This window comes from Nipponia nippon, unplaced genomic scaffold, assembly GCF_047370975.1.
Source record: "Nipponia nippon isolate SJK-2023a ecotype South Korea unplaced genomic scaffold, ASM4737097v1 scaffold_5, whole genome shotgun sequence".
Lineage (NCBI taxonomy): Eukaryota > Metazoa > Chordata > Aves > Pelecaniformes > Threskiornithidae > Nipponia > Nipponia nippon.
In genome coordinates, this window is record NW_028262369.1 from 82,020,712 (window position 1) to 82,042,122 (window position 21,411).

General features: G+C 38.7%; 1 protein-coding gene across 6 annotated transcripts in view; it reads left to right on the forward strand.

The window, feature by feature from the left end:
• RBMS1 (RNA binding motif single stranded interacting protein 1) overlaps positions 1-21,411 on the forward strand; it is a 150,208-nt gene that overhangs the window by 79,364 nt on the left and 49,433 nt on the right. For 4 of the 6 annotated variants that reach the window (XM_087734029.1, XM_087734031.1, XM_087734034.1 and 1 more), the window contains exon 2: positions 2,295-2,470. In XM_087734029.1, coding sequence (XP_087590155.1) covers positions 2,295-2,470 — 176 coding nt within the window. The remainder of the gene's footprint in view (positions 1-2,294; positions 2,471-21,411) is intronic. The other 2 variants (XM_087734030.1, XM_087734033.1) reach the window with 1 other exon arrangement.

A 21,411-nucleotide genomic window follows, 5' to 3' on the forward strand; every position in this document is an offset into this window, starting at 1 on the left:
AACATAGAAAAAGAAAGATTTTAAGGGAAAAACATTGTAAGAAGTAAAAGCAAAACCAAACCAAAGATACTGAGAAACAGAAGAGAGGCTCTTAGTCTCCAAGAGTAATTACTAGTTAAGATGAAGACTGGTACGTGTATGTTGACTCCTATGGCAGCTGTACATGCATGCATGAGGGAAGCGTGTGTTTTGAAACCTTGAACAGAGCAGTTGTGCATTTGATCCCTGTGTGCGCTTTGAGAGCTCTGCTGAAGGCTTTTTGAAGAGAACAGCAGCACCGTGCCAGACTAAGTTTGTTCAGTTTGTTATGAAGATGTTTTGAAACTAGTTGCTCTGTCATTCTGCATTGCTTGTAGCCCTAAAAATAATTGCCTGGCGTTACTGGAAGCAGAACAGTCTGACAGCCCGACTTGTGCTGCTATAGTTAAAATCCGTCAATGTTTCCATTACAAACTTGGAGGGAGGGTTTAATCTTTTTCCCATTTTAAATCATGCCTGGAAGAAATTCTAGATCAGCGCTTCAACTCCAAGTACAAATCTTTTGGAAGAGATTTGATGTTTCTAAAAATCTGTATTTAAAAACAAACAAAAAATCCCCCAACCCTATGGCAATGAAATACTGATATTCAGTTTTGAAATGTTAAATGATCAGGAATATATTTAATTATTTTTGGTAATTTTCAGTTCAATTAAATTAGGCAACAACAATGTTTCTACATATCAATGTTGATTTTATAGCGAGCGTTGCAGTTTGCTGTTCCAGGCTATTACTGCTGCATAATAAACTTTGCAATATGCTGAATTGGAAGATTTCAAAACCTTCCTAGGGAAACACAAAAAAGAAACACATAATTGTCGTAAAGTATCTGATATAAGGCATGCCTTTGTACTTTTCTCCCACTCACAATTTCATTCCAATTTCCCGAGGTTATCTCCAAAATAGTTTCACTTTTCTTGTGTATTAAGGCTGTAGTTTCATGGATGCTTTAAACCAAGGTGAATTGTAATCCCCTCCTCTCTGCCTACACATTCCTGTTCCTTGCCTTGTGACAGCCAAAGCTTTTGCGTAGCACAAAAGCACATGTGGTGAACCAGATCAGGGAATTTTTTTTTTTTGGTTCAGGCTGTGGCTACACAACTGTTTGTACTAGTCCAAAGATGAGGGTGGCACCGGGGTGGGAACAAGTGAGTCGACACTGACATCTCACTTTATATTCCATTTTTTTTTTTTTCTCTCCCTACTGAGCCTTTCCTCTGCAGTTCACAGGGCGGCTCTTCGCTATGAGCTTCTTGAGCCGTGGAGGCTCAGGCTTTTGCAGAAAAGGGGCCGCACGCAGCCAGTTGTTTTTGTCAGTGAAAACCTCGTAGTCGCAAGACTTTTACTGGCAACTTTAGTTCTCTAGTATATTTGTTAAAGTATTCCTCTCTTACAACACCACAGACCTGTTCATAATACTTTCTGTACAGTGTCCTGCTATACTGTTGTTAATGTAAATGATTAAGACTGCTCTACTGCAGATTTTCTCTAGGACATTTTTACATGCCATTAGGGTCTGATTTTAAGAACAATAGCATTAGATACCTTGAGGACTAGGTGGAAGTGCTTATGTGCTTATCTCCTTTTGAAACTTGAATTTTTTGCCATTATACAGAACCTTTTTCTTGACACTTGAAATACTCCACAAATACTGAGATCAGTGGCAGTATGAAAGTTCTGCCAAGGCACACAATTAATTTGAAGTCTGGTCCTTAAGCTGTCTGTGCTCTCTATCTTTAAAAAAACAATAGCAGTCTTGTGTGAAGTACGAAAAGCCAGAAGAGATACAAAAGCGACTTCTAATTATTTTTATATTTCTGGATAGATTAAGGAAATAGCACAGTCTCTGTGTCTGCCACAATAATTCATTTATGACATGTGGAATAGTCATAGTGATAGTAAACCTAGTTTATACCTGCTGGAACCTAGAGAAACAATATCTCCTATTTCCTTTTCACATCAGGTGCCACAATGAAGAGTGATAAAATCCTATGAGTAATATTCAGCAGAGGTTGTATATAATTTGAGCCTGTGTCATGCATTGAGCGTGCTTCAGATGGTGGTTGGGTATGTTAGAATGTGCCTGTGCATCCTGTCCCAAATGTGGTGTGAAAGCAGGTGTGTTTAAAATACATGAGTAATTACATACAGATTTAACACAGCACTCCAAATGGTAAACAGGCTACTGTAGATTGAGCTAATGTGCATGCTGTGATTTCTATCTATAGTTTACTCTAACGTGCTTTTTCCTTTGCAGCAGTCTATTGTACCAGCCCACCCAATGGCTCCTCCTAGTCCCAGCACCACCAGCAGTAATAACAACAGTAGTAGCAGCAGCAACTCAGGATGGGATCAATTAAGTAAAACAAACCTTTACATCAGAGCACTGCCTCCAAACACCACTGATCAGGACCTGGTAAAATTATGCCAACCGTAAGTACTATGCTTAAATATAAACTACAATGTCATACCTTAAAAGCTTATAGTAGGCATACAAAATGAGTGTTTGGATTGTGCGGGAAGTAAAACAGATTTGTAAATAAAAATCCTTGTGCTGTAGTATGATGGCAAGTTTCAACTTCCCTGGCTATCAGAAGGAAAATAATGTGTCTGGCGCTTTGGAGAAGCAAAGAAAGTTGAAATAGAGTGGTGAACAGAAGCAACCCATTGCTTTGGGAAAAACTGTGATCACCATACTGCTGCCTGATGCTGTTGAAATCACAGATAAATGAAAATTAACACCTGAATGTGAAACTTGCTGTTAAGAACCTGCAACAGAGGGTCTCCTCTGTTCACTGCTAAGATAAGCTGTTAAAACAAACTTCTCAAGTAATTGTTCCACATCACTGTAAATTACAGTGTGCATTTGAATGCTTATCCTAGTTTCGGACTAATTTATGTTGGCTGTACATTACTGCACAGCTATATTTATGACTGGAAATAGTCGATCTCTGTAAGAATCCTCCCTCGTGGCTGGAGTTCTGGGTAGACTTGGCTTAGCAGAAGGGTTTCAGGCAATGTTGTTAACATGAGATTTTTTTGCTTCTGTGAGTTTTTGGTTTTGTTTTTTAATTTTTACAGTAGCACATGCCTTTTAGTTACTTTCAAATGTGGGTCAGATGTCAAGAGACTGTGCAATGATGTTGTTTATACACTGTTTAAAATCATCTTTCTTAAATGTTTTACAGAATTTTTAAAATCCTTAGTACTTCTAAAATTCATAGTGCACTTTCTGGATTATTTTGAAATCAAAAGTACTTAGCTAAATTTTCAGTACTACCTGTAAGAAACCACCCAAATCTCTCTTGAATGAAAGGAGAATCATTAAGATTTGTATATAACACTGCTGTCCGAGATTCTCAAAGTAATTTTATGTTCAATTTAACAGACAAGTAGCTAGGAATATACAAAAATAAATGCCCAAGATCACAACACAAGTTAGCAAAATAGCTAGGAAAACTTGCAAGTCTTGGATCTCAGCTTATATGAAGTGTCTTTCTTTTTGAATATTGCAAAAAATCTGATACCTAATTTATAGAGAACAATTTTTATTTTTTTTCTTTTTTAAGTAAAACTTGGACTTTCAAGATAGTAGTCACATATCAGTCATCTTAGTATTATAATAAAAACAACTTGCTCTCAGGTCTATAAAGAACAAAATTTTCCATTTGGTCATTTTCCCAACAGCAAATGAAATCCATGTGTTTTACAGAAAAGAGAACAGATTATTAATCTGTGAAAAGATTCATTGATAAATTAAACTTTGTACAGCTGCCCATGTGACAATGACCTCTTGTCGCTTGAATTTTAGTTGCAAATGCATATTTTACAGAAGTGGATTTTTCCTTCCCATTTTTGTCTTTTGAACTGATGCAGAAACCTTGGCCTGCGCACTCGTGTTATCTTAGGACAGAGTTGTGAGGTTATTTTGCACTGGCACCACCCAGTAACTACTATTTGTGCAGTGGTTACTATAGCACCTTAATCTCTTTCTGAAGATGTTTTGGTTTGCACAGTCTTAGATGTCATCGATGCATGAACATCCTAGAAAAAACACGTTCAATACTTTGCTGTAACTGGTCCTTTTCAACTCTTGGATAGCCAAAGAATCCAATTTTGTTGTCGCTGTTCAATATGTAATTGTAGTTGGAACAGCATGAATTTTGCAAATAAAGAAAAGGCAAGAACTGCAGCCATGAAGTTATTAAATCAATTCTGATGTGAATTTATAGACTTGGAAGGTCGTGGCGTTTCTTCCTATGAGAGGTTTCTCTCTGAAATGTCTAACTTGTGAGGAAAGGAAGCCCTGTCTCAAAATTCTCCATTTCTGCTGAGGAGCCAAGTGAGATGTCCAGAAATTTTAGGCTTGGAATATCTTTCAAAAATCTGGGTAATCTATTAAGAGCCTTAGGCTTCTCTGCCAACATAGCCCCTTAGCAACTAGCTTGATACAGCAGTAAGATAGAAATGACAGCACTCTCTCCTTGTTCACAGAAGCTCAGTAATCCACTCTTATAGACTATGGAAAGTTTCAGATGCAAAATGCTTCCTTCCTACAAATCTGCCTAAACTTCTAGGACATAGAGGGCAAGATACTCTTGAAAGTGAACCTGCCATGCTCATTTTTTAAGCTGAGACAATATAAAATAAATGAAGAATATGACATGTGGAAGTCAATGAAGAAACTGCTATTTACTCCAGATCTCTGAAATATTTTCATTAGCTCTTTCCAAATGCCTAAGATTTTATTGGGAGGCTTTCGAGTAATTTTAGCTCCTTTTCCCCATATACGGTGGATCTTACTGTCCTAAGACAGTGTCCACTGGAGTGCTTGATGCTAAGAATGGATAGAAAGGCTGCTCTGCATATTGTAGAGGTGATCTTCCTAGCTGGCAATAAGCAGTTTTCAGTGGATGTACAGAAAAAGGTCACTGGCTTTTGTTTTATATCTTTTGGCTGTTGTCAGACAAAACAGAAAAACACCTGTGGGTTGAGGAAATAATGGTTGAAAAACGTCATTGTCACTACAAATGCCAGAAACATCCCATCTGCACAGATTTTTCCCTCTGATCATCATTGACTTGTGTCATATACTGTGCTGAAAAGTTATTTTCAGTGATGGTTATTGTAGGGGAATATTGCTTTCAATATAATCCCTCAGAATACAAGGCAGAAAAATCTACAGAGTTCTTGTGTGTGTGTGGCTCTGGTTATACAGTGACTTTTATTTGCTCTAGTTCATGTTTGCTTTAGTTCTTGCTCACAAACAGCAGCCTTAATTTTGGCCATGTTTTTATTTTGATTAATTATTTTTGGTGAATCACTAGAGAAACCTCTTATCAAGTTATAGAAGTGTTGGGCTTGCTTTCCTGTTGTAGCACAGCTGTGCAGTATTTACGAACACAGTTAGCAAATGTTAACCATTTTTGTGGAAAAGTACTTTCCTGGCAAGAGCGCAGTTTGCCAATATACGTCTCTACAAATCTGCTTTCCACCTCCATCGGCTTGCTTCTTTCTAGTGCTCTATTAGGTGGAGCTTTCTCCTCTTCTCCAAGATGAAAAGAGCATATTATAATTTTGTTGTGAAGGCTTAGTTGGGAGTGCAGCTAGCTATTTTCAGACAGTATTATTGGCTTTTATGTGGGAAATGAAGCTGCTGTGTTTCTGAATAATAGTTCATTCAGACTCAAGCCTGCTACTCCAGTTCTGTGTTGGGAAAACAAATTTCTTCATATCAGTTGTGCCAGAGGCAGAAGCGTGGGGAAGAGTAAGGTAGGTATTATGTTTGTTGCAAGGATGCCATAACAGCCAACCCAGAACCAGAGCCCGGAGTGTCAGGGGGATGCCATGTGAGGCAGTCCTGGCCATAAGAGCTTTCCATTAGGTATATAAGGGTAGGCAAAGCAATCGATGCAGTGGTCCACAGATACTGTCTTTTCCGTGGAAGACTGGACAGGAGCGATCAGCTAAGTAGAAGGACAAGAAGAGAGGAAAGGAGAAATTAGAGTAAGGAGCCAATGAGCACGGTTTGGGGAAGCCTGCAGGAAGATGCCTGACTCTGCTGTGCAGTTTCTTTTCCCGAGCCATGTAGTGCCATTGCATGAGCTCTACCGTACTGAGCAAACCTCTGCCATGAAGTGCTGGTTTTGCAGGGTTGCTGGAGCAGTGTTAGCCTCAGCCATGCCTAATTGTACTCCCTTCCCCCGGCGTGGCTATCAATACTTGCTTGAGGTGCCTCCTTCAGCTGTTGTGTTGGCTTTCTGTTTATGAATACATTATTAAGGCTGTAATTGTATTTTCTTATTCGGTGACTGTTAGACAGTAATTTCTTGTAGCATATTTAATATCTGGATCTGAAGATGCAAGATTAAATCCATTCCAGTTATTCACTGAAATTGTTGAGACTGCTTATGTGATTAGGGACTTAAGCAATTGTGTCTTAGGAGATTCAGCCAGGAGTTTGTAACTTGCTTTGACACATTTTCTAGGTGCTTTCCAGACTTTCACTAAGTGCTGTGCTTCACTGTGGATGACCTTTATGCCCAAGCCACACGGTTCCAAAGCCCTGTGCTTTCCACCGTCTTGCTTATGATTTACTTACTAGCCTGCAGCATGGTATCTCTGTAACACTGAATTTCTTCACAGACCTCCTTTTGTGCCATTTACGTCATTAAATGAGGATGATACAGTAGACCCTTCATCCTCCCAACAATCCCCAGTCCCAGGGTAAGATTTCAAGCTTTGAGGCTTAACCCAGGTCTCCCCCATTCAGTTCAGCATAAATCATCACACTACCCCACCCTTTGGTGTGCTCCCTTCCAGGCCGTTTGCTCATACTGTGTCGCTTGTATCGAGCTGTTTGTAGTCAATATGATATTTTTTTTTTTTAAATCTATTTTTGCTCTGGACAGTTTCACTTAAGCCTTCCCCCTTAAATTATTGCTGTATGGTTGTAATGTGGGTTTTTAATGGGATTACAATTAGGAAAGCAGCTGGTTTAAGGTAACAAAGTTAGTGATATAATTACCCTGACAGACATTGTTCTGCTCGAGGATGGCCAGAAGAACACAAAGACAGAATCTTATAGCGGCTGCCTTTGCTTATGTGTTTTGGGAAATCACGTTTCTTGTTGAGAGAGTATTTTAAGGATTCCTTCGTAAATATTAAGCATCATGAACACAAGCATAGCTAAAGCTAATGGCAGGCTAATGGCTGTTTTGAAACATTTGAGCCAGGCCTGCTATACAGCTTTGTTTCCACAGCATGGAAACCTTTTTTTGTAGTTGCATGCTCTAATGTTTCCCTGTTTCGGGGCAAGAGCACCTGAAAGTTGTTTCAATTCCCTGCTCTTGATAAAACACACATTTTTATTAAGTCATGTGACAGCCATTAGCATGTTAATGTTTCCGTGTTCTTTGCTTGCTGTGTAATTGTGACCTCTCCCTGTCCTGCCATTTCCCATCTCCTTCAAATACACTCAGGACTGAGAAGTGGTGAACTGGAGCTCAAACATTTACTGTAGCAGCGAGCTGTCGTCACTGTGGGCATTTAACAGCAAGAAATCTGCTAATTTTACTTAGCGTATCTCATTAGGAAAAGGACATGGCCGGACTTTAGAAAATAGTCTGACTGCCTTTTGCATTTAACTCTTTTGGGAGAATGGTCTGGGCAGGTCACTGCTGCTCAGTTCAGTCTAGGGAAATGCCTGTAGCATGTGAATACAACCCCTTTAGATAGATGGTGCAGTAAGGGAAAGCGAAATGGAAGATTTCAAAGCTAACTTCTCCAATTTTTGAAAGTATTTTCTCTTCTTTCCTTTCTTCTTTAGTCTCCATTTTTCTTGCATTTTTCTTTCATGGTTTGTCAGCTCTAGTGAAATATTGCATTTATAATTATGTGGAATGTGATTTCATGTCATATAATTAAGTGTGATACATCAGTGTCTCTGAAACTGTTCCCTTTGAGATCAGTATTAATACTGATTATAGTGGAGCAGGAGCCTATCTATTGTTCTTACTTTTTTAGGGTGGAAAGAAGTCATCTACAAATTAGTTCTTTTAGAGGTTTATGTAAGCATTTTTTAAAAGAGTATTACTGCATACATATCTCTATAAATAACACCAGGTTTACAGAATATCATTTGGTTGCAGGAGGAGGTAAATTCTTTAGCAATTGAGCAGTATGTGATTCGTAATGTTCAGCTCTATGTTGTATGGTACCAGCATCATCATCATCTTTATTCTTTCTTCAAGCACTGTGGCATGGTTTGGGTTTTGTATAATCTACAGTAGAATTCCCTTAATGGTACTTTTTCATCGGGTTTTGCTCTTCAGAGCAAGCATAACACCAAGAACGGTGAAGCCGTGTTCCCTAGGTGTAGTAACCGATTGTGCTGTGTTGCCTGTGTAGGCACACGGTGGTGTGGAACACAGGGCAGTGCTGCAGAGAAACACCCGCAGTAACCTCGGGGCCAGGATTTAGATAACCTCCCTTGGGTTCTGCCCAGCTGATGCACCCAGTTTCTCAGCTAGACAAACTGCCAGAGGAGGAGTTGCATGCCAGTATGGTATGTAAACCGGCTCTGCTAGCTTCTGTCTTAGCTGATGATCTTTTAAGAAGTTGCTGTCAGAAGGAAGTATCCCATTTCTACATCTGAAAAGAAACAGTATTCAGGTTTGTATGTCCCTTTTGCCAGATGCACTGGAGAGATGTAGGCCTCACGGGGAGACTGAAATGCTCCTTTTTGTTAGGGCGACTTCCACAGTCAGTGGCGAGGCGTTTGCATGGTATGCCGTGGGAATTGCGATTGGCCTAGAGATGTAATGTTTGGTTTAAATAGGCGTATTTCCTTTATTTTTTAGCAAGTGCTTCCAGCAGTCATGGTATGAAGTGTCTAGCCTGGCATGATGTGAAGGAGGACTCTCTATCTTCCCCTCAATATTTGCACTTTAATTAGACAGAAATAAAATTCAGACAGCTTTACATTCATGATCAAATTAAATCCACTCTGAAATCCTCTCTGAGGAGTTCCAGGGTATTTTTTTTGTACAATAACGCCTTGTAGAATGTCATTAGGGAGCCGTATGTATTTTTGGGGAAATTGTAACTGAGAAAAAAGTGAAAAAAGTTGTCTTCTAGAGTCCTGTCCTCTGGATGCAGACAGTCTCTTGAGATGCCTTGAATTTAAAACAAATCTAGTTTTAATTTTCTCTTTCCATTTTATGATTAAGCAAAGACTGAAGCTTTTCAAACTCAGTATTTCATTTAGCCTAACAGTAATCAGCAGTTCCCCTCAGCACACCCTCTTAAAAACCAAGCATTCTGAATACAAATGCACCGAGGAACTCTGTGTCTGCACTGTGGCCGCAGATGCAGGGACCCAGCGATTGCACAAGCCCCATCTCCCACAGGAGATGAGAGTTCTGTTGCAGTGTGGGGCCGGAGGAGAGGTGATCCCATGGAATTTCCTTTAGGAAGTGGGGGCGAGGGAGGAGAGGAGAGTGGAAGGAATGTTTCAGCCACAGCTGCTTGTAAAAGAAGCACTAGGAAAACAGATTGGTAAAAGTTACCACCATCGAAGATCTCTTGTTGGAAAACAAAAAGCTGATTTGGTAGCGTGGGGCCTGTAAAATCTGTGAGCATTTGCAAGTCTGCAGGTATTTGTTGTACGGAGATGCAATCCTTGTTCCCTATTGCAGACCCGCAGGAAAAAAATGTCCCGTGGCAGCTGGTGGAATGCCTTTGATCAGGGTCCCGGTCCCAAGCTTCCCCAATGGCAGGGGCCTGACTCGGGTGGGAAGTGATAGCACCATGTTATTCACAGGAATAACCAGTAATTCAAGAACATTTTGAAGGGGATTGTTTAATTTTGGTAGACTGCTGAAAATGTTAATGAGTACTAATCAGGCTCTTTAGTGGGTTCCATGATGCCAAAAATTGTCCCTTCTGTTAGAGACTGCTTAGGCAGGTGTCTCAGAAAGCATTTCAAAATTGAATCAGCTTAGAGCCTAAGTTGATTTCTGCCTCAGCATGCTTACATTAAACTTGCCCTTTTCTCAGGATACCATTCAGCATAGAAAGCAGAATCAGTATTTGCAAGCAGATTCTTATATCTAATGTCTAATATCTCATGTGGCTTTACATAACACTTGGAAATCTTGTGAAGTCTTGACTTTGTTTGCTAAAGGTTAGTTCTGCTTAGCTCTGATTTTTGAAATGTTAACTCCTTGAAATGAAAAAATGAGCCATCTGATGTTGACACATTATAAGACCAGTCATTTTTCAATCTTTTTTCCCCCCCATGTTGTTGCTAAGCTGCATTTAGGGTTGAGAAAGTAACACCCCCAAATTGTATGCAACCCAGATAATAAACATCCATAGCAAATATAAATTCAGATCCTGCTACCTCCAATGAAACTTGTAATTGAGGAAAAAAGGGAGAAAAACTAGTGCTTATCATTTCCCACAACTTCTGCCCTAAAATTCTACCTTGTCTTGGCATTCAAAAAATGTCAGCTGCCTCAGTTCAGTTTGAGCAGTGCCTTATTCAAGACTCAGACCAACCCAGTAGAAAATTCAATTTCAAAAGGGCTGCTGGGAGAAGAATTAACATTTGATCATTTAAATATCTGATCTTTGCAGATAGATGTGCAGTACCTGGAAAAAAAGTCAAATTTTAATTTGAATGTTGATAATGTTACGATACATAGACATAGAGCAAAAACCACCAATGAAAAACACAAAAAGAGAAGACTTTGATTTAGGATCTGTTTTGACACTGTTGCTAGTACAAATATTCCACTTGAAATAACCTGTGTGAGTTGAGTTAATCATTAACAGAATCAGTTTTGGTGGAAGAAATATGTTCTGATCTGTTCTCCTATCCTGCCTCTTCTATTTCCATTTCCTCTCTTACTTACTCTAATCTCCTATTTTCCCCAAAGAGTAAAAAATTTGTAATCTGTTGCCTCACTGCCACAAAAGAAGTCCCCCAAGATAGTGTTGTGTGTTATTTCACAAATTTTTTTAGTATTAATAATTACATTTAATTAACTGACCATTTTGGCCATCTTAATTGAAGTATATTAGCGCAAAATGTGTGTTCTTTTTAAATTTTTGCTTTCTCTATTCTGTGCAGTTGCATAATTGTAGATATTATCTTTTAAAAGACAGAGTATGGATCAGAATTTTTGCTTAGGAGGACTGTGTTGACTTAAGGCCTTACACATTATCAGTATTTCAAATCCTAGTGCTGCTTTTTGGTTTAGATATAGTCACTAACATGCTTTCACAAGTCTATCAAATAAGGACTTTTTCTTTAATGTCTAAGTGAATGCAGTCATGAAATAAGTGTTACGTTAATAGAAGGTATAAAACGAGGAGGAAAAAAAATGCTTCATACAGGGTAATATAAATACTGGAGAAATCGCAAATCTTTTATTTGCAAACCCTAAATGTCAGGAATAAAATGGTCTAAACACTGGAAAAAGAGACAAGCTACTTATTTCTGGTTTCAAGGACTCTGCCGATAAAGTAACTGAAGGGCTTTTGGAGCCTGAAAACTAGCAGAGTTTTACAGTTCAGTACATAGTTTTATTTAGCGTGTATGTAAAATCGCTAAGGAACTGGTGTGTTAACAAACCCCGTGTAAAACAGAAATGCTTCTCTGTGCCCCTAAGACGATGGCAAGCTTGACTCCTCTTTGTTTGCAGTGCGCTCGCAAAGGCCTGATCCTAGAAAGCACAGAGCACCTGCAGGAGCCCACAGCTCCGGTTGCCAGCGTTGGGGTTTAAAACCGCTTAGCGCTCCAAAGCGTGGACTTAGGATTTGTTTGATAGCGAAGGCTGAGCTTTTCAGCTACGTAATCGCGCAAGTGCCAGATAAACTCCACAGTCTCTGGTTCTTTCTTTTGGTGTGGGTTTTTTTTTTTTCCCTTCTTCTTTTCAACCTGTAGCTGTGTGGTACCCCAAGGCAGAAATCTCCCCCGTGTTAAGTCCTAAAGCCTTGGCTGAGTTCTGGAGAAGCCGTTTGGCAGAGAGAAGAGAGACTCTTTCCCTTCAAGGCCTGAGGGTGTCAGTGTGGTGGGGTATCCAGTGGAGCTGATGTAGCAGTGTGCATCGCTGTTTGTAGTGCTGTGATCTGAAAAGGAGTGTTTGTAAATCATCTGCTTTTTTTTTTTTTTCCCTCCACATATCCTATATTCAACCCCCTACATTTCCCACGCTTGAAGCTACTTGTTTTTGTTGTGTGGCAGGCTTTGTCTTAACTTTATTGTTAAGGCTTTTTTATTTGTTGCCAAAACTCTATTTGCTATATTTTGAAGATCTCAAATACTGAGAGGGAAGGTGTTGCTCCACATTCCTTTTTCTCAGTGGCAGCTTACAGGGCTTCCATGTTGCCGTACAGAGGTACAGTACTAGGAGTGAAAGACCATTAGCCAGGACTGCCGTTGAAAACAATCTGTCATCATACCAAGGCCTCAGCATGAATGTACTTTTTATTATGTAAATTAGGATCAATTCTTTTTGAACATCTTCCAAATATTCAGAGCTATGACATTATAAAAATATACAATAATCTGTCCCAGTCTTCCATTCTTCCCAAGTGAATTGCATGTTACTTTGTTCCATGAGAAATTCTGAAGTTTTTTCCACCCATTTTATTAATTGCTTATTCAGTTAAATATTTGTTAATTCTCTTTGAAGTCTAGGACACTCATTCTGAATTATGCAGTTTCGCAAATGTCATTAAAGATTTTGAAAAGAGTGGCCCTCCCAGGAAGAGGGGACAGCCCTGACTGTCACTAATCAACTGTTTCCCATCTAACACTTGAACTGAGATTGAGGTGGTAGTCTAAGGACCACAGGGTCACTGTTTTGGACAACTGAATTGGGTAGAATTGATAAGGTGCAAAAAGTAGGTAGGTTTCAGTAGATCACAGAAAGGCCCAAGTTGTTAAAATGTTCTTGGGTAGGTAGCCAGCATAAGAAAAGTTTTTGAGTCTGATTCCTTTTTGAAAAACAGGAAAGACTTAATTGTTTTCCTCTTAAGTTTTCATTTAACCAATAAATTGTACTTTTTGAAGCAATAGCCTGAAGCATACTCCGTGTTGGTCTAAATCGGTATGGAACATGGGACTTCTGCTTCATTTGTGGTGACTCTTTTGGTCTTTTCTGTCAAAGATGTTGCCCTTTTAATTGTTACTTAAAATTCATTGATCAAGTGGCACTGTCTGTATTCTCAAGATAGAGCCCTCCATCTGAACTCACTTGGGTCCAAACCCCTCACTTAATCAGAGGAGATCAGGGATTTATTTGGACGACTCCTCCTCTGCAAGGTGAGCAGCAGCAAGACTTTACTTTCAAAGGTAACTGGTTGCTGACCAAGCATCCTAGTGATGTTTATATGGTGGATATAGGTTTTGGGAACATTGTTAGTTTCTTTATCTCATGGGATTAAAAAATTAGATCATTTAATTAGAAACAGAGGGGAATACATCTAAATATGGCTGTAAAGCCAGATGCTCAATTCTTTATAATTGGCTTGCCATGTACTTCACAATATACTAATAAAAACTCTTCTGAAAAAGGGATCCAGTGCTGTTTATATCAGCACAACAAAACTAGTTAAATTTTTGCCATGAAGAAGGGGAAATTTAGTTTCTGTTTCTCTGGATGAAAATTTATGAGTTCCTGTGATAGAAGACATTTTAGTGCCGTTAGGACATTTTAGCTTTACTCTTCTTTTTGTGGTAGTTAATGTGCCTTTTTTTTGTCCTTTCCTTAAGTGAAGGGGAGGGAGGCAGCTTGAAGTGCAGAGGAAAGAGTAAATTTTCATAATTTCGTATTGTTGTCAGGAAGGAGTATTTCTGAGGGCAATGTTTTCTTCTGCTCATTAGTGTCCTTTCCAAGCTTCTGCTTTGTTCAGTGGGACAGAATTTGCAGAAATTTTAATTGTTGCTCAGGGATTTAACTGGATTTGTATTTGGACCTGGGTCGCTGGTGTTCTGCCTTCTCCAGGATCTAACAGTTGTCTTCTGCTCACGCTTGTGCCAAGATACTTGACAATTAGACTTCAGCTTCTGCAGTGGTGGAGGAAATGTGAGGCTTTTTCTCTCAAGTTGCTTTCCTCTAGTGGTAGAGGTCAGCATTTGGCTGTGACGGCTCTCCTTTATTTTTTTGGCAGACAGTTCTCTGACATTCTTGCTGCTGAGATCATCCCCACTAGGGCTTTCAGAAGAACATCTGACTGGAGCTCGAATTCTTCACCTTCTGCTCTTCTGACCATATAGTATGTTATAGGAAAGGTCTCAGTCCTTCATCATTAATAATTAATTTGCTTCTAGATACCTTTTGTTAACTCAAAGATCTGTGAATTTGTGGTTTCTTCCTTTCACTGTGATTTGGTTTCGTGTTGAGGGTGTGGATTCTTTTAATCCCAAGGATAATTTAAGAGGAAAAAAAAAAAGTATCATTAAATTACTGCAGTCTGAGTCATACTTGATCTGTGAGTTTAGTTCCCTGGCCTTCCCACACAGCATTTCCGATATGCAGTGAGCTGAGGGTGTGCAGGAAAGACTGTAGAGTGACCTAGATACTGTTTAACTCTTTACTAATGAGTGGCTTTCTGACATTGGATATAGCCATTACCTCTTTGGATTCTCAGTCCTTTTCTGTGCCATAGCTGTATCCATTACATTTTCCTGCTTCTGAGTGTTTTTCACTAAAAATATTTTAAGATTTCTGTTTGGATTGGTTTAAGCATCTTGTTTAGATAATTTGATCAGAAAAATGAGTAAATGAACTATTTTAGAATCTGAAGTGTAGGCATTCCTCCTCAAGTAGAAATTACAGCTTCTTTCCTATAGTACTTTATCACTTTTAAGAGAAAAGTTCATTGTGCTGCCCTCTTGCAGGCAAAGAAATAGTTGTCTCAGGCTCTCAATAATAAAAAAAGGTCTGTAAAGCCCAGAAACACTGTGACCATGTCATACAAGCTCCCTTGTTGGCATATGTTGCTGAATCTGTTCAAGAAGGGTTGTTGTGGTACAGACTAACTTCACTGATTTTGGGCTTGCCTGTCAGCTTTGCTGTCATGCAGTGGTTGGTTGATTTTTCTTGGCACTGTATCAGAATGTGTTTTTTGAATAGTCCCTTCTGTGGCTGCTGGTGCTCTGGGTTCGTAAAACTGCCACGGCTGCTCCTTTTAAGAAACTTTGAATCCACGTCTGTTTAATGTAGATGCCATCCAAGCTTGCAGTTCATACAGCGAACTGGTGGATCCCCATTTTCTTTGAGCCTGACCCAGGCTTGAGTCACCCCTTTGCACAGATGCTCACAGGCTGGGTTTTCCCTGCTAGGCCAGGATTAACCTCCCTTGTCTGTGTTCTTCACAGTGAAGCCCATCGATCCAAGCGCTTCCTCATGGTCACCAGCCAGAGTGCAGTCTGGGACACTGAATTTATCCTTCCATGGTGGCATTTAACATAGCCATTGTACAAAAAACCCCAAAACACTGGAAATGAGGGTCTGGGGGATCACATCAGTTTCAGTCATCTCGGGGATGTTTTACATGACAATCTGGTAGTGGGCAGTGTGCTGTGACTGCAGGTCTGTCTGCAGCTCAGGGCTAAGAGGAGGCTGAATGTGTGGTGGTTCCAGAAGACTTCAGTTGTACTTTGCTAGCTGCTACAGTGATGGGATCAGAACAGGTTAATGGTGTTTTTAAAGAAAATGGTGTATTTAAGCTACCAAAAGCAAATTTCCAGATAAGTATCTATTACACCCTCTTTGCAAAACTGCAGAAATCAAACTCTGCCTCCTGCTTGCTTCAATCAATATTCAAAAGACTGTCTATCTTAAGCAGTGTGAAACTGAGGAAGTGTCACTGAATACGACCCTGACGCATCAGCCACAAAGGTTGCACTTTAGATTTTGTGTTACAGCTTGTGATTGCTCATGTATCTAAAATTTAGCAACAGATGGATAGTATTTTTTTTAATGCATAACACTCCTCTGTCGCTATGTCAGCACTTAATACTACTGCAGGCATCTTTTCAACAGAACCATGCAGTTACAATCAATAATATGTGAGCTGATGTTTCTGCTCAATAACATACAGCCACTTAAATGCCCTTCTGAAGTATTTTGACCCCTGGAGAGAACTACTTTAGTACAACTATTTTCCCTATTGAAATGGAGATATTTGCTATTCAGCACAGCTGGGACTTGAGACTAGAGAAGCAGATTCAAATAGGGATCAAGTCTACATGCCGTGCTATTAAGGGGGCAAGGCCTCTGGAAGGTTTAGCAGTGATTTTGAATAATTTGTCCATTTAGTGCTGTTGTAGTATGATTGACGTTAAGTTACCAGAAATTAGAGGAGATCAGACTCTAATATTAATTTTACACTTTCTTCATAATTAGATGTTAATTCCAGTATAGAATAGCTATTGAAAGCAGGATGTTACTATGAGTATTTCATAAAAGAACGACTGTTAAAATGCAGTTGAGAGAGACTGGAAGTTATTTGGATGTATTGGGTTTTTTTCCTTTTCTGCCCTCCAGACAGAAGAGGGGCAGTCAGCTCTTTCCACGATAGGGTGTTAAATTAGTGCAAGATGCAGGTAAGAACAAATAGGTATCTTTGTGTAGAAGGTATTTTAACCCAGCAGGCCAGATCTCGGATTCATCCTGTTGACTTAGTGTTGTCGTAGTATTACAAAAACAGAAGGAAAACATATGAAATACACTGACATATTTTAAAAAAGTTATCAATTACAGGCATTATTCCAGTGATCAAGCATCTTCCATACAAGATTAATGTAAGAAAAAGCATTATGTGTGCGTGTACATATATATGTATGTGTTTTTATGTCTATGTATATATGTAATTTACACGATATGTGAGACGACAGTTTTTTGCAGTTCAGAGTTGACAGATGGGTCAGGGCTTAGGAAATGGGATGTCGCTCAAAGTGCCCTTGTACTTTGGCAATCTCCAATCTCATGGTTTTCAAGACTTTGCCAACATATTCCTTGGGGCATCATTTATTTAAACTGAGGGTGTAAGACTTGGTTAGCAACCTTCACTAGAAGTGAAATTAATAGGCAAGAATAAATTAAAGATTAATTTTCTGCAAGTATACAGGCTTGTAGCATTAATAGGTGTCTGTCTATCTATCCAGATAGGAGGTAATCTCACACTAGCCTGGACTGCAGCCAGAGTAACACCTTTTGGTTTATACTGTTCTGACTAAATCAAGGGAAAAAGGTATTGGGAAGTATTGATAAATTTAATGATTAATTTAGTAATTAATATTTTCTCCTTGCCTTGTCCTTAACTCCCTCCCACAAGAAAGAGAAATATGCTTAGGAAAAGCCAAAATAAAGGACAATGCATCATATGTGACAATAACTGAATTCGACTTCCTTGGATGGAAGAGGAGGAATTGAAAAAATAAAAGGTCTTCAGGTGGAGAGACTAATTTATGCTCCCAGGCTGATCTGTACTGTTTAGCACACGGAAGAGAAAGGAGTTATAAATTATGAATAACAAGAACTGCTCTCTTATGTTATCATAGTTTTATTCTTTCAAGCTGTTAGTGTAGGCTCTGCAAAATTGGTGAGGCTGAAATTTGCCAAGATTTATGGCTGGGTGTAGAAATACTGCCTTACTTTCAGATTAAAACAGCTAGCAGTGGTAAATCAATACGTGCATGTCTGCAGACCTGACATGAGCTTGGCTTATAAATACATATTAGCATTCATCTGGCTTAATTTCTCATCTTCCCAAATCATTGTCTTGATTAGTGATCATTTCTCAGCGTGAAAAAAAGATAAAAGAAATTGCTAGACTGTAGAAATAATATTCCAGACTTGTAATCTGAACCTGTTCGGAACTTTATTATTGCGTGCAAATGAATTATGATTTTCAAAAAAACCCTGTATCTTTCATGGCTATGCGATATCTCATATTTTTTATATTCTTTATATTCTTTCTGGGAGCCACAGGAATTATGATAATTTATTTTGAAAGAATATTGCTTCAGTTTTTGCTTTCAGTTGTGTGTAAAATGCAGATTTTTTTTTTTCCAGTGCTTCACTCTTAACCCAGGCATAATTTATGTCCATTCTGTAGTATTAGGGTAAGAGAACAACAGGGTGAGACCGTTTGCTTTCTTAAAGTAATGTAGCTTTGTTCTTCCATCTTGTAGCTGTAGGAAACTGTAACCCCTTCCCATATACCTGAGTAGCCTTGTCAGTAGGTGCACAAACTCCTGCAGAAAATGTAGATTGTCCTATGTTTTTTTAAAGTAAGAATGATTGTAGTACTAAAAAGTAGGTTAGCCAAGAATTCCAAATATCTTTTTAATTAACTATCTCTTTTTGTAAAATAAGGATTCTCCATAGTTTGCTCTGCTAAACTAGATGCTGAATGGTACAGATTAGAAAGTGCAGCCTGCTTTGTAAGGCAGGAATTGAGAGGCAGAAGTCTTGATTTTTTTCTAATGTTGCAGCATTTACTGATAATTTCTTGTGCAAATGTCTTAATATATGTTAGTTGATTTATGATAATTTATGATAATTTGGAGATTATTGTTTGTGACTATCTGAATAATTGCACAAATCATTTTCACATGAATGATCCTCAGTTCAGTGTCTTAACGGTAAAACTTGCTATAATGCTTTTAGTGTAAGAGTACTTCATATATATTACAATATACCAAATTAGAAGTAGAATAGTAGCAAATCAGTTTCTAAACCATTCAATCTAATTTGCGCACATCACTTCATATTCCGTCCAACTCTAAAATATTTTTCTCAAGGAACAATGCCACATAAAGTATAAGAAAAATGCAGAGTGGTCGTTCACTAACGTTGGTCATCAAACTCAGTAGAACATTGGCAGGAAACAACACTTTTAATGTCAACAAGCATTTGTGTCCCTGCTAACAGATGTTTGAAAATGTAATGTAACTACGTAGTTCACACCTTGCAAAATACTTTGCATATAGTTTTCAAACGGGTAAAAAGAAAAATCTCCTAAAAGTGTACGCAAAAATAAGTTATGAAGTATTTACTTAGCTCTGCTGAACTGTTGATTTCATAAACTGTAAAGATGATGATAAACATAAACAATTTCCTTTTCTGAAAGGCCAGACACTTTGGTTAATGCATTACTGTGATTTTTATTTTCTTTTTCTTCAGTTTAGGAGAAAGCAAGCTATGGTTACTTAGTCAATACTTGCACTTCGAAGTGTGTCAAAGGCAAATCCGTTTGTGTTTCTTAACCTATAAACTGTAAAGTAACAAGGCTACTGAACTGATAGATAGCGGGAGCAGATGGTTCAGAGATTATGCTAAATCACCTCAGCTTGTCAGAAGTTAGGTTGGGTTACTGCAGGGGCAGTGGCTGCACGAAACACTGAATGGGATCATTTTTCTCAGTTTGTTGCTTGAAATTCCATTTTTCTTCACAGCATGTGACATCTTGCGTCTTTACAGTGAAAAGAGATATGTAATCAACACATTTAGGACCAGCATGTTAGCATCCTGGCTTTCATAAGAGTCATTCGGAGGATGAGAATCTTTAGGTGTCCATAAAGATGATCTATGCAGTGCAAGAGTTTGGCTCTGCCACTTTTGCTGCTGTTGCTCTCTCCGTTTTCAGCGTCCAGAGCTGTTGCTTTGGTCTCTCCCTACCAGCAAGTTGAGCATTATTATCTTCCTAGCCTATGAAAGATTAAATGGAAATTAAATACCATGTGTTTAGTAGTAAAAATCATGTTGCAGCTGAGCAAGGATAGGCCAAGATTCAGGGCTTTGAAAAAAATCTCGCCCTGAAGAGTGGGTGATTATTAACCACAGTTCTGCCAAATACCTGTATTCACATCCTCAGTGGAGCGACTGAGGCAACGAATGCCAGTAAACTTGTCAGAGCCTAGAAAAGAAGTTATAGATTAATCCTTCAGAATTTGCCTTTCCTTTTTTTCTTTTAAATTAACAAAAAAGCCCCAAAACAAACCCTGATGTAAAGATTTTATACTTAGGTTTTTAAATCTCTCATTATTTCGGTTCTACTGCTGTTGTGTTTTTCTCAAAGTAGCATCAGTTGAATTCTTCTCAATGCCTGCCAGGGAAGAACACGAGAGCCTTCCCCTCCACTCCAAAAGCTCTTTGGCGGGAGGCTTCATGGACACCCCCCACCCCCTGCCCCCGCCCTGTGATTGTGTCATAATACTACTTTTTTTCACATATTGCAACATTCTTAACCTTATAAAGTAAAACTAAATAAACATTCCATTACTTTATTTGTTGACTTAAGATTGATGGAGAAAACACCTCTGCAGGGAATTGCTGGAAATCTGTTGGTTTAGTACACACTAGAAAGCCACATTAGGAATGCTGTTTTAGTGTCAGCTGTAATATGTCTTAAACATTTAAAGTACCCAGAGATACTTAAAAAAAGCAGTTTTCCTCAGTTGTGCTAAATGAAAGGGCATTGTAGAGTGGGTTGTGCTTTTAAGATAATCAGTTTGTTGTGCAAAAAGGAGCATACTAATTGAAAAACCTTTGCAAAATGTCGTAAAAATAGCTGTAGGATGCTAACAGGACTTTTTCCCCTTGACTTTCAGTCAGCTTCTAAGGAATGGAGAGAGATTATTCACATCTCTACAAAGCAAGAGGAAGCAAACGTTTCCTGATTCTAAAAACGTTTCTTCCCTATCCCCACGGCTCATCCTCGGCTAAACCAGGAGATAACTACTCTTACGAAAAACAAAATCGATAGCCGAAAAATAATAATCTCCCAAATCTTTTTCCTGTGTGTCACTTTGCTATTTGTTAGTCTTCAATTCCTGGTTCTTTTTAGCTATGGAGCAGTTACATTTGTGTAGAGCCTGTACACTATAAACCAAATACGTATTCATAAAATACTGCTTTTTATCTGTTAAAATTAATACTCTCCAAGAAACTGAGAAGGCATTTGGTCACACTTCACCAAATTGTATATGTCCGTTATGCTGAGCATCTGCTCTTCTAAGGACAGATAGCAGTAAGAGCTGATAGTATATCTGACTTTGCATCTGTTTTTGCTATTTTTGATTATGTCTCAGTGACGCCTGGAATTGTAACCTACTGAGCCTGAAGAAAAGATCCTTTGTACCAAAGTAATACTGGTTTGTGCTAGTATTGCTAACTGCATCGGTAATGATGATGATATATGCTTTTATCCACTGATTCTTATTGAAAACACAAATATGCAAAACTTAAATGAAGAATTAAAGGTAGAGAGGTTGTGAAGAAAGGTTTCTTGATCTTGTGAAGAATTTACAGCAGCATGTAAGACTAATGAATTGTCAGTAAAGCCAAAGA